Consider the following 17,929-nt stretch of genomic DNA (forward strand, 5'->3'; position numbering starts at 1 on the left):
AGTGCTCCAGATGCGCAAAATATTTTATTTTAAGAATGTACAGTGTCATTTGTAACATTTAGAACAGAGGGTGGCTCTTCTGGGTAGAGGAAACCTGATGCTCGGTGGTCACCGACACAGAGAAATTCAAGAGAGGCAGAGGTCTAAAAGGGACAAAAAACACCTTGAACAAATTCAAGACAGCTGGAAGAGAGGTCAGCAAGTGGCTGAGACGAGTTCTGCCTTTTTTCCCCCCACAACTCTTTGCCCACAATCCTTGGAAATGGGTTTTAAGACTCTCCAGAACCCAGATAATGTAGAATTAAGCCACGGAGTCGAGCATCAACATTAAAAAATTCTTGACCAAGCACTGGACTTCTGGACTGGCCTTTCCTGCACCAACCATCCGTTCCCCCTGGTTGCTGTTCGGGCTCACAACCTATGACAGCTTTGAAGAGTTCTTGCAACTCTATCCGAGGCCTATTTCAGCTCTCTTGTTAGAGAGGCTTGCTAATTTAATTAGGAAGAAAAGGGGGAATAAAAAGGACGGAGCTCGGACAGCGGGAAACAGGGGGAAAAAGTCTGAGTTGGAAGAAGGAAAAACTTCCACAAGTTTTAAACAGTAAAATGCTAAGCCCTTTTTGAGCTGTTATGGAGTTATCCGAGGGACCCGGGTTTCAGAAAAGGAGCCATATTGCACTTTCAGGAGGAATCATCATCAGAAGGGGAGAACATTGCAAAATGCTATACAAGGAGCTTCTGCTCAGCTCTACGGTTTGGTTTTACAAGGAGCCCAAGACGCAAACTACATACACACTAAAGAAAATCCACTTCCAATGAAAAGTTAAGATTACAAGTCACAGTTGTTGTTTTTTCTTTTTCTTTCCCCCTATTCATTATACAATTTCTCTGTTTATTTGGATCAGCTACATTTTCCCTCCCGGAAGGTCAGGAGCGAGGGAAGGCCGACAGGAAAAGAAAATCCCCACCAATTCTCTTAAATGTGCCAGAGGAGCAATAAACCCCAAGGACGGGTTTATGTGCATTAAAAAAACAATGCCCCCCCCCATCCCTCTAAGGCCACAAACTGTCATGTGAAAAGGTGACACGGGAAAAAGTCTTGTCGTAGTCGGAGCAGCTGGACTTTTAGCAAAGCCGAGGAGGGAAACGGCGGGGATGCCCGAGCTTTTGGGGTTGAGGCAGCTCCAGCTGCCTTGCTGCGGCTTGACTTCTCCAGTCCCGCTTGACACTCGACCGTCTCAGCCAAAGCGTTGGGTAAACGAGGAAGAGCATTTGGTAATCGACGTCGGCCACGGTCTCCGTGGGGGGAGGAGGAGGCCCCCCACCCAGATGGATTCTCAATTTGAGAAACGGCACCCCGTTGACGTCTTTGGGGACTTCTTGTGCTGAGAGACCGAACGGAGGCTACTTTAAGGTGGGGTATTTCCTCTGCCCAAATCTGCTAAGTCGGGAGCTAGCCGGAGCTGCAGAAGGCTGCGGGACAAAACAGCAAAACAGAAGCAAGACAACACAAGAGCACACAATAGATACAAACTCAAGATTAATCGCACCAAACTTGATTGCAAGGAAATACGACTTCAGCCACAGAGTGGTCAATGTCTGGAATACTCTACCTGACTCTGTGGTTTCTTCCCCAAACCCCAAAAACTTTAACCTTAGACTGTCTACTATTGACCTCACTCATCCCTTTCCTAAGAGGTTTGTAAGGGGCGTGCATAAGCGCACCAATCGTGCCTATCGTCTCTGTTCTATTGTTTCCTTTTATTTTTCTTATATGTACCCATTTCATGTATTCATAACTACGTATATACTTATGCCTATTATCCTGTAAGCGATTGACAAACCAAACGAAATGAAATAAATAAAAATAAAAGACGGTTTTCAATCAATCAAGGTAACCGAATAGCTGGAGACACAAAAGAACCCGGCAGACCCAACTACTTGTTCTGTTTGAGATCCTTCTCTTGGGGTGTGTGTTCAGGGGTGGGCTCCAAAAATTTTAGCAACCAGCTTTCCGCATGGTTGCTGGGTGGGCGTGGCCATGGTGGGCACGGCCTAGACAGCCTCCTGCACCACCATGGCAAGCCAGGGGTGGGGGGGCAGCATTTTTGCCCTCCCCAGGACCCGGAGGCTTTCCTTGAGCCTCCAGGAGAGTGAAAATGGGCTCCCCCAGGCTCCGGAAGCCAGAAATGGGCCCCCCGGAAGTTCTGAGAAACCGGAAATGGAGCCCTTTCCGGCCTTCCGGAACTTCCGAGAAGCCCATTTTCCGCCCTCCTTGAGCCCCTGCGCAGTTACCTGGCATCCAAAACGGGCCACCTGGAGACTCCTGGGAAGGGCGTGGCAGTGTGGGAGGAGCAGGGAGGGTTGGGCAGTGCCAGCCAGGGTTGGGATTTGCAGCTTCGCCGAACTAGGCCGAACCTTAGCTAAAGGATCGCCCGAATCCATGCGAACCCGTGGAGGGCCACCCCTGGTTGCGTTTAAAGGCAAAGCGAAAGATCTTCCCAGTTCTGTTCCAGATCAGACCCCAATCCTCAAAGCTCAAAAAGAAGACTATATTCCTAGCCAATCCACAGTTGAAGCAAACATTTTTGACCCTGAAGCCACCCAAAGGATTGAATACAAGCTGGTGACAACTCATAAAACATCCCTAGGCCTCTTTTAGTAGTTGCCATTTTTTAAAAAAAAGGAGGGGGGAGGGAGGAAATCTGGAACAGCAGTTGAAAGTAGAAGTACATTCCAACTCTTATCTTTAAAAGTTTGTCACTAAACTACCAGAGTTTTTGCCTGCGAATATGTTTAATTAGAGAACGTGAATGGGCTCAATTGGAGAATCTGGTTGATGAGACACCCAGGGGGGGTGGAGGGGGGAAACAGGGTCACAGGGGACTGTAAATGACCTATGCCAGAGTTGGAGTCATACAGGGCGGTGCCTCTATGTCGCCTCCAATAAATCCTTGGAAGTGTTTTGAAGTTTGGCTCGAGAATCATGATCTCATTCGGGCAATTGCTGGAATCCTGACAACTGGAGCCTATCTTTGCTCCTTACGCAAAGCCTTACAGAAAGTGGGGTGTATGGAGGAGGGGGCTTGTCTAGTTTTGCAACACTCGCATCGGAGGGAGGGGACCTACGGCTAGGAGGAGGGAGGCCGTACCTGTGCAAAGTGAGACGGATTGTAGAACTGGACAGCACCGGTCGGGGGATCTCCAGGAGGTGCCTACACGGAACAAGGAGAGAGTTTGCTATCACTGAGATGCCCGGGAAAGTCAGGCAAGCTTGCCTTGGGTGCCTTGGTCAAGCAGGGATTCCACAATAATACGGCAGCAAGAGGAGGACGCACACAAATGCCGAAACTGGAAGGAAAACCGACCTGCCCCCCCTCCCAACTCGCAGGGAAGCTTCCGTGTTACCGATAGGAGCAGCGGTGCGCGCAGGCTGTTGTCACAGAACAAAGGCACATGCAATGACCCTGAGAAGGCTCATTCGGGGGACGGTGGGAGCAGCCCTCGAAACATGCAAGAGGAGCAGCGGAAAGGTTAGCCGTGCTGAGTGCTCGAAGGATGCCCATCTGGTTGGGGAGCAAGCCATGAGCCTGCCTGGGGTCCCTGCGGGGGTGCAATCCCCACCCCACCCCGTTGTTTCCGCGGGAGCCCCAAAGATGGATGTGTACAAAGACTGCAATGCTTGGTTCCTTCTGGCAGGACCTGGGAGAGGGTTTTTCAGCCAGGGCAACTTTTAAGACACGCAGGCCAATTCTGCCCACGCGTCTTACATTCTCCAAGGCTGAGAGACCCTGTTCTAGGAAGTCCAAGGCTCTAGAAAGGGACTTGCTTTGAGGTTTCTGCCAGATTACAGATTAACAGAGTTGGAAGGGACCTTGTAGGTCATCTAGTCCAACCCGCTGCCCAAGCAGGAGACCCGACACCATTTCTGACCAATGGCCGTACAGTCTCTTCTTGGAAGCTTCCAGTGATGGAGCTCCCACAACTTCTGAAGGCAACTTCTGTTCCATGGGTGGATCGCTCTCCCTGACAGAAAATTCCTCCTTATTTCCAGGTTGAATCTCTCCTAATTCAGTTTCCATTATTCCTTGTCTAACCTTCTGGTGCTTTTTGAAAATAGCTTGACCCCTTCCTCCTCTCTGTGGCAGCCTCTCAAGTATTGGAAGACTTCTCTCCTGTCTCCCCTGGTCCTTCTCTTCACTAGACTAGCCAGGCCCAGTTCCTGCAACCGTTCATCTTATGTTTGAGCCTCCAGTCCCCTCATCATCCTGGGTTCTCTGCCCTCTTTCTAGAGTCTCAACCTCTTTTTTATAGTGTGGTGGTGACCAAAATGGATGCAGTACTCTAGTGTGGCCTTACTAAGGCTTTATAGAATGGATTAGTACCTCCTTTGATTTTGATTGTATCACTCTGTTAACGCAATTTAGGATTGCATTGGCTTTTTTGGCTGCTGCTGCACACGGCTGGCTTATATTTAACTGGTTGTTTACTTAGACTCCAAGATCCTTCTCTCAGTTACTGCTATGAAGCCTGGTTTCACCCAATCTATATGTGTATTTTTGGTTTTTCTTGCCTAAGGGTAAGACTTTATATTCATAACTCTCATAAATCCAGCTGAGCACCAGGCCTTTTCGACTGGCTTCTGAATGCCAGCTGGAACCTCGGTTGGAAAATGTTGATTGTGTTCTCACAGCATCAAGGGTGTCCCCGAACCAGGAGTACCTCTGTCTGCATTTGAGTCTCGGTAAGGGAGAAGAATGTTGCAACGCGTGGAAAAGGCAGGTTTTGCATTCAGCCAAACGTTCTTTTTTTCATTTTGGGGATTTCGAAAAGGAACACAAAATTTTCACTGAGCAATTTTCCAGCACAAACAAGGGCTCTGCTCTTGGGTCTTCTATGCTTGTTGAGACACGTGGTTTGCTAGTTTCTGGTGATTTTTACTCATTCATGCAACACAGAAATTGGGATAGAATCATGGGGCTGCAAGGGAGGAGTTCTTATACCCTTCCAGACAAATGGTTCTCCCAGTCTGTTCTTGAAAACCTCCAGCCATGGAGCCCCCACAACTCCGGGAGGCACGTTGTTCACTGATTAATCAATCTCACTGACAGGTAATTAATTCTAGGTTGGATCTCTCTTTAATGAGTTCCCACCCGTTACTTCTTGCCCGGCCCTCTGCTACTTTGGAGAACGAGTCAATTCCCCTCTTGTCTTTGACATCCCCTTGAGTACTGGGAGACAGCTGTCATGTCAAATGACATGACATCACGTAGCATGATATATATATGATATTGAGTGGGGGATCTGTGGCCCCTGAAGTCCTTTTGGGGGGGTCTTCCCCAATCTCCCTGCTGACAGAATTGCTGTTTCTTGTCTATCTTGATTTAGATGCAATTGTACAGTAGCCTTCACGCTTCCAAAAGACCCCCTTCAATTTCTCTCCAGTAACCCTATCCCAGTATCCACGGGATCACCATAGTAGTGATAAAGAACGAATGTCACTCGGAGTTGAAACGAGGGGTGCTGGGTGCTCTGAGCTGCTTCTCTTCCGGGAGATGTTTCCTTACCCAAAGTACGTAACATCGCCAGCGCTCAGCCTGTAGAGATTCTCAGTCCTCCAGGTCCTGGCTGTCCCAGAGGTGCTTTTTCTGGAGGCAACTGGGCCTCTTGGTTATTTGAAGACGTTTCGCTTCTCATCCAAGAAGCTTCTTCAACTCTGACAGGATCGTGAAGAATTGATGCCAATGACCAGCTGTCTGCAAGGAATATCAATCCTTCCATCCCCTACTGTCCTATCAGAGCTGAAGAAGCTCCTTGGACGAGAAGTGAAACGTCTTCAAAGAGAAACCAAGAAGTCCAGGAAAAGCCCCTTTGGGACGATCATCAGGGCTAGAAGGGAGAGGGGCTTGCTCTCAGTTTATGTTTTGGGGGCTGGTCCCTACAGTGTTGGCGGACGTGGCCTTAGAAGGTCTTCGGTTGGGCTGTTTACTGAGCCGCCAAGGCTCTTTTTATGAACGCGATGAAGCTGGCAGGGATGTCCATTTTGTTGAAAGGATCTTGTACACGTGGCCTGGTTCCTTTTTTTCCTTTGCTCTTCGGGAATGCTGTGGTACGTTCGTGCTCATCTAAACAGAGTTCTTACACACAGCTTCTCTTGTGGGAGGTTGTCTTATTCGTTTGGTAGTGGAGCACTTGGCTGGTGTGTGTGTGTGTGGGAGGGGTTTGCTACATCCGTGTTTTTACAAGATCCTGTTCTATTAAACGTGTGGTCTATATGCTCCTCATTTAACAACCCCGTAATCCCTTGCAGGGTGGAGTCGGGGCAGCTGAATGGAGCTGAGCGTTTACTGGCCGGATGCCTTTCCTGTCGCCAATGTGGAGTTTTTGCAGCTGGTATATTCTCATCGTGCCCAGAGAGAGAAATATCAGTCTCTACCTAGAATCGAACTCACGGCCTCCTGATTGTCAGGTGAGAGCTCCACCTCTAGGCCAAAAAGTGTGGCCTATATACCTGGCCCATATTTTGAGTTGTATGCATAGGAGTGCTACTGAGTCCAGATGTTGCATTACAAGCCCTGCTGTCGGTCCTGAAAGGGGGAAATCCCATTCATTTGTTGATAAGTTTACCCATCAAACTCTTAAGTGTGTCGTTACACCCAAACATATCCTGATTCAGCACATTTGGCCTTTTCTATTGTTTTTCAGTTCCTATCCCATTCCAGGCTGGACAAAACCCCAACCCTGACCCCTTTTTGCAAGTGGGTGGGTGGGGGGACTTGGACTATGAACCCAGCATTATAGAAAAGCTGTCATGTTTCCTCAGCCAAGGAGAGAGCTGGTTCAAAAAGAGGCTGGTAACCCACTTCCCTGGTTTAGGGGCCGGAAGATTTCATCGTTACGGTGACGTGTTAGTTGGATGGAAATGCAAGTTGAAAATGCCAGAACTGGGGCAAGATACGAATGGGGGGGAAAGGAGGGACAAGAAGCAGGGAAAGAGAAGAGGTGGAGGAGGGCCAGCCAAGGTACCTGATTTAAATGCTGGCTGACTTCACGGGATAATGAACTCATTGAACTAGAGCGCGAAAGCTACAAAACAGCAAAGACACAACACACACACACAAAAAAAAGGAATCAAAGTCACCATGCCAGCCTCTGCCTGCAACTCTCAGCTAAATTTTCGTTCGTATCAAAGGGAGGGGGGGAGGGGTGTCCCAGGGTCAAAGGTTAAATTATACATATCTCTAAGTGCAAGTTAGCTTTGCTTATTAAAAAAAAAAACAAAGGCACTTTCTGGGTTATGAACACCTCAGATGCAATTCAGGGCCTCGGGTTGGATTTTAAGAGCCTAGCATTTTCATGGCGCTTCACATTAAGTCAAACTCATGCACAAATGATGTTCAACGGAGGAATGAGGAGGGTTCCTCAGCATGGCAGACCTCTTCAGAAGAGGCGGCTGTATCTTCACTTCCCAGATTGCCCGGCCAAACCTTATGCTACGTTTACCTCCTTCCGGTTCCATCCTTCCTGCTTCCAATGGCCTTTAAGCTCTGGAGTTTGTTACCTGCTATTTTCCCTTGCCAAGGTGGGCCCAGAAGCATCTGGCAGGTGCCTCAAAGGCTCAGAGTAGCTAACCTGGCAAGGGACGCTTACCTCTCCAGGCTGGGCGTCCCCTGGATTCGACGCAGGAAGCTCAGGCCCAGGTGGAAATGCAGCAGAATTTAAGTACTGAAAGACAAAAAGAAAGGAAGGAAGGATGCCGTGAACTGTGGAGATGTAGCAATGACCCAAGAGAATCCAACTGAAATTATCCACGGCTAAGCACTGGCACGAGCGTTTTATAAAATCCCAAAGTCCTCATGTTCTTTTTAAAGTTCCCCTTCACGTGGAGAGGGCAGAGAAGAATCAGTGCAATTAATTAACACCAGGTAGGCCTTGATTTATGACGGTTTTAACCACGGTGCCAAATTATGCTGCCTCAGCAATCCCCGTGATTGCAAATCCAGGCACTTGGCACCTGGCTTGCATTTTCAACGGGGTTGCAGCGCCTTGTAGTGTGACACGATTGTGATGTGTGTCTGACAAAAACATCACCTGGGGAAGCTGGGTTTGTTTCATTGCGGTGGTGAAAATGGTCACAAAAATCAGGTTCGCTCACATGACGATTCACTTTGGGACCTGCATGGCCTACAACGGAAATTCTGCTTCCCTGTGGTTGTAAGCTGAGGACTACTGTATACGTTTCTTCTTATTCACATGTCTTTCACCAGTTTTGCTGTTCTCTCTTCTGTCACCACCCCCTGCCCGGCCCACAGTCTTTCACTGGCATCCAACATCTGAATTCTCAGCCAGTAAGGCTTTTTTTTAAAAAAAAATATTGTTCTTATTTTACAAAATAAAACACAGAGTACAAAAGAAAGAAAAGAAAATAGGAAATTAAAGGCAGGAAAAAGAAACGGGGAAAAGGGGGTGTGAAATACAAGGGGAAAGAGAAGGGAGGCACTGACGTCTACCTCTTCCTAGTACAGTACAAGATAAACACCCTCCAACGGCCTCAACTTTTTCCTTTGATATATATTTAATATATAACGATTTGACATTTAATATATAACTAGCCATTTCTGTAACACCGAATCGTTGCAGAACTGGTGTTATAGAAATAGCCAGGGAGGCGTCTGAGTGGGGGCTTCGAAGCCCAGCTGCTGCGTCGAGGGGCTCTGGCCAAAAGTCCCACCTCTCTAAAAGGAAACAACACGGGCAACTCTAACTTACTGGTACTTCTCCAGTTGACTCAGGGTTGGCGTCGTTGCCTGGTGCCACCTGATCTTGAGCCACTCCACCCTCCAGCGGTGTTTGCTCTTCAGGAACTGTACGAAGAGGTCACAGGTTTAAAACAAACAAACCAAAAAAACCCACCAAGCTCTCTGTCCCTTCCCTCCTTCACGGGTGTCTGCACAGGGCAGGGGTCTTCGAACTTGATAGCTTTAAGACTGGTGGACTTCAACTCCCAGAATTCTTCCTCCTCCAGTCATGTTAGCTCAGGAATTCTGGGAGTTGAAGTCCACCAGTCTTAAAGCTGCCAAGTTTGAAGACCCTTGTTGTACATGTTTGACAAACAAATAAAATAAATAAATTAAACAAATAAAATAATAAATAAATCCAGAATTCTGGAAGAGGGAGTTTTTGCGATGTTCTTTCGGGTGTTTGAAGAGGGAAATCCCCTGCCCACCTCTGCCTCTCTTATTCTGGGGCTCGGCTGCCTTCAAAGGATTTGGCCCCCAGATCATCCCTTCTTGATCCTGCGCGCCTTCCAGCATGCGCCGTGCCCACTGATGGGAGGAGTTGTGACTCAAAGCAGCGAACATACCTAATATTCCTCCTACTTTCCCCAAAGCAACAACCTTGCGGGGTGGACTGGACAGAGAGAAAATGCAGACCCAAAATTCCAGCCACCTTTCGTGATTATTCAGGTGCGACTAGAACTCCCCGTCTCCTGGTTTCCGGCCTGGGACCTTAAACAGTAGACCAGGAGTCCCCAAACTTGGCAACTTTAAGGCTTGTGGACTTCAACTCCCAGAATTCCTCCTCCAGTCATGTTAGCTCAAGAATTCTGGGAGTTGAAGCCCACAAGCCTTAAAGCTGTCAAGTGTGGGGACCCCTGGCACAGGGTCTTCCATGGAAAAGTAGCCACGCTTGAAATGGGCGCTCTCTCCCATGATGATCTCTGGCTGGCTTTAGGGGAAACTTCTTCTCAAGTTGAAGGCTTCAAAGTTGTTCCGAATTGCAGTCCAAAATTATGGAATCTCTTGGCTTTTAAGGCAGTGCTTCACACACAGAAAAGGACGCGTTGTTTAAGCGTTAACACTAACCATTCAGAGAACGGAGCATTCAAGAAGAGTATTTTCACGAACAGAATAATTCTAACCTAAGCCCGTCGACAAGAGGCAGCCTATCGAAAACCCGTGCCAATGGAATTTAATGGCTGAGAGTAATGGGGTATTTACATTTTTAAATTGTATAGAGATTATTGTATGGTCTGTTGTGTTTAATTTTATTTTTCTTTCAATGGTGTTGTCCAGTTTTACTTGTGGAAGAGCACCTCATTTCGTTGCACCCGCTTGCGAGTGTAATGACAAATAAAATTCTTATGTCTTATGTCAATTAATTAAATCTCAATCTTATATTTCCCTTGCAAAAGATGTTCAACCTAAATCGGCCAACAGCTCTCCCCACCCCGCCTTCCCTCTTCCTTGGAAAGAGAAGCAGAAAAAAACAGCAGCTGGGAAGGGAGACGGACGGACGGACGGACGGGCAGGCAGGCTCCAGGCGGTGGGTTTAGCTTGCCTTCTTCTCGCCTGCCTGTAACTCACCTGAGTTGGGTACAAACATGTTGGCAGGGATGGGCATCGGGGCCAAGGGAGCGAACAGGTCAGCTGGTGCTGGAGCAGGAACGGGGGACGTGGCTTTGCTTGGGTTCAGAATGTCCACGTAGCGACCTTTACTCCCCGCTGCGAAGGGACAAGCAGAGAGAGAGGGAAAAAAAAGGCTCGTTCCGGAGAACTGAGGAAGAGAGAGAAGAAGCCCCTCGGGGAATAAGGGCCCCTGGGCGGCGGCTGTGCCAGGCAAGGTGACAAAAGCTCTCAGGCAGAGCCAGGAAAGCGGCTTCTGCCTATCAAAACAGGCTAATTAAGATTACGGCAGCACAGTGGTTAGAGTGCAGGACTGCAGGCCACTTCTGCTGACTGCCGGCTGACTTCAATTTGGCAGTTCAAATCCCACCAGGCTCAAGGTGGACTCAGCCTTCCACCCTTCTGAGGTCGGTAAAATGAGGACCCAGGTTGTTGGGGGCAAGAGGCTGGCTCTATAAACTGCTCATAGCAGGGCTGTAAAGCACTGTGAAGTGGTATATAAGTCTAAGGATTATTGCTATCTCTCTATCTCTCTTTATATCTATCTATCTATCTATCTATCTATCTATCTATCTATCTATCTATCATCTATCTATCTATCTATCTCTCTTTATCTCTCTCTCTCTCTCTCTCTCTCTCTCTCCATCCATCCATCCATCTATCATCTATCTATCTATCTATCTATCTATCTATCTATCTATCTATCTATCTATCTATCTATCTATCTATCATCTATCTAAGAGCTGTGGTGGTGCAGTGGTCAGAATGCAGTATTGCAGGCTAACTCTGCTGGCTGCCAGCAGTTCGATTCTCACCAGCTCAAGGCTGACTCAGCCTTCCATCCTTCCAGGGTGGATAAAAGGAAGACCCAGATTGTTAGGGAAAATAGGCTGACTCTGTAAACCACTTAGAGAGGGCTGCAAAATCACTGTGAAGTCCAAATGCTATTGCTATTTCACACTGGGTGGCCCTGGAACCTCGTTCTATTTCCCGTCGTTGGCCATTTCCAGGATAGGTTTTCCAACCGTACAAGGTACCTGCTCTCCTGGAGAACACGTTGACGGAGGCATTGGGAGGTCCTACTAATCCAGAGGGAGCAGCCTGAGGAAACCCGGTGGGGGGAGGTGGAGGGGGTTTGCTCTAAAAAGAGAGAGAGAGGGGTGGGGGGGAGAAACAGCCCGTGAAATCCAAATCTCTTAACAGACAGCTTTCCCTTTCCTAACACAGGTCTGTGTTGGGTCTCCTTTACGTCTGGTGGAGAAAACCACGAGACGGCTTTCGCAAGAGCCCCTCAAGCACGGGAGACAAAGGGATGGGAGGAAAACAGGCAGGCTAGAATAGCAGAGAAAGTAGAAGACCCTCCCAAGAATAAAGTTGCTTTTCCATGATGACATGCACAGGTGTGTGTGTGTGTGTGTCTAAAGCAGAGGGAAAAGGGGACTTGGAGCACGGTGTGCATTGCGCTCATTGGTGATGCAATCTCCGTCTCCATTCCCATTTGAGACATTGCCAACTCATTTCTGAACTGGCTGCGACGCTTACTTCCTCTTCGGGTTCATCCAGGTTGATCCACCGCTGTTTCTTTTCATCCCAAACAATCTGCAGATGGATAAAAAAGAACGAAGCTACGCTTTTCCGAGAGGAGCCGGATTCAGCTGCCTAAACCTGCCCGTGTGTTTTCTACTTAAACACATGTCAGATTGTTAGAATAATCCAATGCAAAGAAAAACAGTCTCCCTTAGATAACAGCGTTTTTTTAAAAAAAGCAGACTAAGCAGAAGCTAATATATTATGGAAAACTTTCTAGGGCTCATTCCCTAATTTCCCTTGTTTGTTTGTCTAACCTCTGCCCACAAAATCAGCACAGCATAGTTATGCTTCATATTGAACATTGAAGATTATTGCTGAACTGATTTAAGTCCTTTCATCTATTACTTCATTAGTCTCATAACCTTTTTTCTAGAAATCATAGCGACCCAGCAAACCTTGGTGAACGAAATATTGGCAGAGAGATACAGATTAACAGAGTTAGAAGGGGCCTTGTAGGTCATCTAGTCCCTGTCCCACCCACCCCCAAGCAGAAGACCCTACACTATGTCTGACAGATGGCAGTCCAGCCTCTTCTTGAAAGCCTCCAGGGATGAATCTCCCACAACTTCGGAAGGCAACTTCTGTTCAAAGGGTTGATTGGTCTCACTGTCAGGAAATTTCCCCTTATTTCTAGGTTGAATCTCTCCTTGATCAGTTTCCATTCATTGTTCCTTGTCTGGTCTTCAGGTGTTTTGGAAAATAGCTTGACCCCCTCCTCCTCTCTGCGGCAGCCCCTCAAATATTGGAAGACTGCTATCATGTTTCCCCTGGTCCTTCACTAGACTAGCCATACCCAGTTCCTGCAACCCTTCATCGTATGTTTTGGCAATCTCTTGGTTGCTCTTCTCTGCCCTCTTTCTAGAGCCTCAACATCTTTTTTTTATAATGTGATGACCAAAACTGGATGCAGCACTCTAGGTGTGGCCTTACTAAGGCTTTATAGAGTGGTATTAGTACCTCTCTTGATCTTGATTGTATCCCTCTGTTAATGCAATTTAGGATTGCGTTGGCTTTTTTGGCTGCCGCTGCACACGGCTGGCTGATACTTAGCTGGTTGTCCACTAAGACTCCAAGATCCCTCTTCTCCCAGACAACTGCAAACCTTCCCAGGGAGCAGAGATTCCCAAGGAAAATAACCCTCTGTGGTTTCTCCAAGTGGTGCTACCTGAACTTCAGAGTTAGATCAAGCCAGATCAACACTAAGGCATATCCATTGCTATACTAGATATAGAAGGTTGAAAAAGAAATTGCTGCTTTCTTGCATAATCTAAATCACAACTAGGTAAGTATTAGTGCCTAATCCAGCCTCACATTTATATATCACAGTTCCCAAATAAGGAGAGCCTTCTCTTCAGCTCCATCTAATGCTTTCCCCGCCGCTATCCCGGAAGGGAAATATAGGGACGCCCCTATGGAACCCAATGCTGTGAAGTGATACTGGTATTGGCCAGGTCCACAGGGACATTCATCCCAGAGCTGATTGTCCCTCTTTTATTTAAATTTCCAAGACACTGTGATCTCCTTTGCCTGTTAATTAATTAATTAATGAAGAAAAAACTATTTCTCTAAAGATACAAAATTTTCCTACATTGGGTATAAGCTGCACACACGACTGGTTGCTAATAGGTCCTAGTCTATGCATTGACTCTTTTTATCCACTCGCAACATTGGTTTTAATGTTTTTTTTCCCTTTTAATGCCCTATGTTTTCATCCTGTAACTGTTTTACTTTGTTATTTCTGGTATTGGAAGCCAGCCAGGGTAAGCTTGATCGTGAGATGGGTGGCATACAAATTTAATGAATAAGTGAAGTGAAATAAATACTAGTTCTTGTTAGGGATGGTTTGGGGTCTGCCTGATAGAAACCACAGTGCCAATGTCTAAATTTGCCTCTCCGTAGAAGCATTTTTCCAACTTTCTTTGCCAATCCTGAAAGTTTCTTTTTTTCCTCTGAGGCTGGAATTGGTGCCATTTGACATTGTTTTAAAAAAAATTGCATGAAAAAAAGTGTTTGTTTTTAAAGGTCCCAAGGCCAAACGCTATAGCTAGGAATTGCATATTAAAAAGGGAAGAAAATAATGCCCAAGAATGCCAGTGGAATGTGAACGGTTTCCTTACCGACTTGTTCTTGTCATCCGGAAGATGGGCTTCATTTTTGCTTTTCCCCATGAGCCAACGAAGCCAGTGGCTGCCGCTCTGGAAAAAAAACAAACGGTAATCATACTTTCTTTTAGTACAATGTGCGTCTCTCCCCCGGCACCTCCCTAAAGGATGGGATTCTACCGGTTTGGGCGAACCAGATTGTTCACTTTGCATCTGGTTCGCCGAACCGGGAATTCAACCGACCAGCTGGCCCCGCCCACCCTGTCCCACCCCTCCCAGGAGTCTCCACACAGCCCATTTTCGGTAGTGATAAGTGCAGGCTCCGCGCGGACGGGTGTCAGGATTCCGGCAGTTACCCTGATTCAATCATGAGTCTCGAGCCAAACTTCCAAAACTTCAAAAGGATTTATTGGGAGTTAACATGTCCGGCACTGCCTGGGTGTAGCCGACTCTGAGACACATCATTCATTGTCAGCCTTGACCCTGGTTTTCCCCTCCATCCCCTGCGTGTATCGTAATTCATATTCTCCAACGGGACACCTCCATAGCCCAGAGTCATCAATCAGGCTCTCCAGTTAGAATTTTGCATGGCAGAAACTTCGGTCACCTAGTTACTATCTTTGAAAACATTTATGGGACGCAGTTTCGGTTTGCAAGCTGCTGCACTGCTGCCCCCTCCCTTTCTGTTGGCAACCCTAAAAAGACCAGAGAAATATTTTATGAGTTGACACTGGGAGGGGGGGAAAAACAGGCCTTCTGGAAGTCCGGAAGTCCAGCTTCCAGTGGGTCTCCAGAGACAGGGAGAGGCTGTTTTCACCCTCCCAAAGGCCCGGGGGAGGCCTCTGGACCAGTGGTGTGGTTCAAAATTCTTACTACCGGTTCTGTGGGCGTGGCTTGGTGGGCATGGCCATTTGACTGGGTGGGTGTGGCTTTTTTTGCCACCCCCCATGCATTTTTCGGAGCTTCCTAGCCTCAAAGGAGCCTCGGGGGCGGGAGGAGGCGTTTTCGCTCCCCTAAGGCTCCTCTGGGGCTGAGCTCCCCCCTCCATTTTTTGCCTTCCTGGGCCTCATCAAGGAGCATCCCTGCACAGGTGATCTATGCACAGCTGACTGTCGGGAGGGAAAAAAAAGAAAAGAAATACCTTAGGTGAATGTCAGGCGGGCAGGTAAGCGAGCACTGGGTGGGAGGGCGACCGGATTGGGAGCATGGCCAGCCAGAACTTACTACCGGACCCACGCCAAATCCTTGCTAGCGGTTCACCCGATCCGGTGCGATCCGGCGCGAACCAGCTGAACACCACCACTGCTCTGGACCCTTGGGAGGGCGAAAGCGGCTTCCCCCAGGCTCTGGGGGCCCATCAGAAGCCAGAAACAGGAAGTTCCAGTAGGGCCCGCCCACTGTGGCCCCGCCCACCCAGCAACCAGACAGCGAACCGGTTGCTGGGATTTTCGAATCCTAACCCTAACCTGATTTCAACGTTTAAATAATATTTAAAAGAGTTTTTTTAGTTCGTTTGGAGGGTCTTTTATCCTTCAGCATAATAGCAGCTATGACCATAACTCTATAATTTAAATATAAATTTGTTGCTGGCTGTTATAGTTTCGTGGTCTCAGCTCACTGGCTCCACAATATCCCCCATTCCAGATGAGCAGCTGTTAGTGTGGTGCCAGGAATGAACCAGCAGGAAGCAGCTTTGTGGGTGAAAGACTGCAGGAGGCAAATCCTGATGAAAGAGAAACCGGGATTCCTTTCTCCTCCTTCAATGCCACCCTTAGGTAAAAGGTGGCTTAGTGCCCCCATTGGAAACCCTGCCCGAGCGAGTTGGAAGGGACTTCGGAGGTAAGCAGGAGTCAAGTGAAGTCCCAACTCTCCACAGGACTCTAAGCCTTGCTACCATGAGTAGGCCCACGGGGAAGCATACATTTTTTGGGGATCCCACACCTGTCCCCACTTTCTGGAGATTCCAGACCAGTTTCTGAGTTTAAGTTTGAAGGAGGAAGGGTTAAGCTTGTGAGGGGGGGGAAGGAGAGATGGAGGCCTCCAGAAAGTTTCACTGAGGTTGGCAAAGGCATCGGAGCCAAGCCAGGAAGAGCGAACTCTCTCGGCGGGGTGTGTCTGTGTGTGTGTGTGTGTGCACAGCTAAGTGTTTCTGCTTAGCGTTAAGGTTTATGGCTCACTCTTTTTTTTTTAAGAACAAGTTTTATTGATTTTTGAAGACAAACAAAACAAAGTATAAAGCCTCCTTTCTAAGAATTACTTATAAATTTTAACAAAGCAAATAGAGCATTATTTTTTAAGACATAGTTCCACATTATCACATTTCCATGTACACATATATATCTTTTCCAAATTTCTCCTTATTTCTCCCTTCACTTTTATTCAATTATATTTCTTTCTATCAAGGAAGGAAGGAAGGAGGCACAGCTAAGTGTTTCTGCTTAGCGTTAAGGTTTACGGCTCACTTTTTGAGGTGCCAGCTCCTTCTTGGCTTCTTTGGGGGTTTTCTTCCTTTCGGGGATGGAGGGTGGGGGCGGAGAAGGCTGCTTGGCGGCGGAGTTTCGCCTCTCCCGGCCGACAGAATGCACGGAGGACTCCGAGGTCGTCCGAGAACGTCGCCCCAGGCCCTGTCGTCACATAACAACCAAGTTCAGTTTCTGGCTGACGTTTCTGGCGGAAACGTCTTCAACAAAGTCATTAAGAAGGAAGAGGAGGAAGGAGGGGGAAAAAAAACGGCGAACAAGCAACGGAGATGAGAAGTGATGACGGAAGGAGGAGGATAGATAAGCGGAGGGAGAAGATTAGATCGATCAGTTTCGGGGGCATACCATGTGGGCCGAAGACTGGGAGGTCGATCGGGACCGTCGGCCTGGGCCCTGGACAGAAAGACAAGTCAAGCACCTGAACAAGCAGCGAAGACCAGACCTGAACCGCCGTGGGCAGCAAAAGTCCCACCAGCTCAGATCCCAGGAGTGGATTTGTCACGCTGCAAACAAGAAAACTAAAAAGACAACAGACAACCGGGACACTCCTGCGCGGATCTTCTTTACTCACCAGACGATTCGGCTCCCGACCTCCAGACTGAAGGGATGCAGGAAGCTGGGGCTCCTGGTTCACCCTGCCTGTGGTGCCCAGGCCCCAGGGGTACCCCGAGGCCATCAGCCCCATCGCCACAGCTTTGCAGGCAATGTGTGGCTGGCCCAAGAGGACCAGGGACTTCTTTCGGAAGGCGCTCAGAGAAAGGGTCACTCTAGAACCGTGATGGCGAACCTGTGGCACCCAGAGCCATTTGTGCCAGTACGTGAGCTGCAGGCAAACTTACCTTACTGAGCATGCGCGCGCCTCCCAGCTGATTTTTGGGTGGTTTGAAGCCTTTTTCAGCCTCCCGAAGGCTTGAGGAAGGCCCTCTGGAGGCTTTGCGGGCCGGATAATAGGCCTGTTTCGTCACTTCTGGTATTTCCGGAAATACCAGAAGTGACAAAACGGGGCTAGTTTTCAGCCTGCAAAGCCTCCAGAAGCCTTCCTCAAGCCTTTGGGGGGCCGAAAATCAGCCGGGAAGCGCAGTACAGGTAAGGGGGGTAGGTGGGATTGCACACATGTGTAGGGGATGTGGGGGCAGGCATTGCCTTCTGGGTGCTGGCATGCGAGTGCGAGCATGCAAGCACGCAAGCACGTGCACAATTTTTGGCACAGGAGCCCCAAAAGGTTAGCCACCACGGCTCTAGAACCTCTTCCACACATTTTGGCATTCCGGAAGTAACGTGCCCAAATTAAGCCAGAGCACGCACGGCAGGCTTGGAAACTTCCCACAAGCCCTCAGGCTCCATGCGGCCG

The 17,929-nt window shown here is 48.2% G+C and overlaps 1 protein-coding gene across 6 annotated transcripts in view; it reads right to left on the reverse strand.

Annotated features, from left to right (window-relative positions):
* Window positions 1-5: 5 nt before the first annotated feature.
* The window catches only part of SEC16A (SEC16 homolog A, endoplasmic reticulum export factor), a 63,601-nt gene continuing 45,677 nt past the window's right edge, over window positions 6-17,929 (reverse strand). For 2 of the 6 annotated variants that reach the window (XM_087914371.1, XM_087914368.1), the window contains 11 exons: window positions 16,924-16,971; window positions 16,561-16,722; window positions 14,114-14,191; window positions 11,949-12,005; window positions 11,444-11,546; window positions 10,368-10,505; window positions 8,770-8,864; window positions 7,651-7,725; window positions 7,027-7,086; window positions 3,153-3,215; window positions 6-1,473 (listed from right to left, as the gene is read on the reverse strand). In XM_087914371.1, the coding sequence (XP_087770497.1) occupies window positions 1,405-1,473; window positions 3,153-3,215; window positions 7,027-7,086; window positions 7,651-7,725; window positions 8,770-8,864; window positions 10,368-10,505; window positions 11,444-11,546; window positions 11,949-12,005; window positions 14,114-14,191; window positions 16,561-16,722; window positions 16,924-16,971 (948 nt within the window). In that variant the 3' untranslated portion in view covers window positions 6-1,404. The remainder of the gene's footprint in view (window positions 1,474-3,152; window positions 3,216-7,026; window positions 7,087-7,650; window positions 7,726-8,769; window positions 8,865-10,367; window positions 10,506-11,443; window positions 11,547-11,948; window positions 12,006-14,113; window positions 14,192-16,560; window positions 16,723-16,923; window positions 16,972-17,929) is intronic. The other 4 variants (XM_087914374.1, XM_087914370.1, XM_087914369.1 and 1 more) reach the window with 3 other exon arrangements.

The sequence above is a fragment of the Pseudonaja textilis genome, chromosome 17 (assembly GCF_049901715.1).
Source record: "Pseudonaja textilis isolate UNSWEBS1 chromosome 17, rPseTex1.2, whole genome shotgun sequence".
NCBI lineage: Eukaryota > Metazoa > Chordata > Lepidosauria > Squamata > Elapidae > Pseudonaja > Pseudonaja textilis.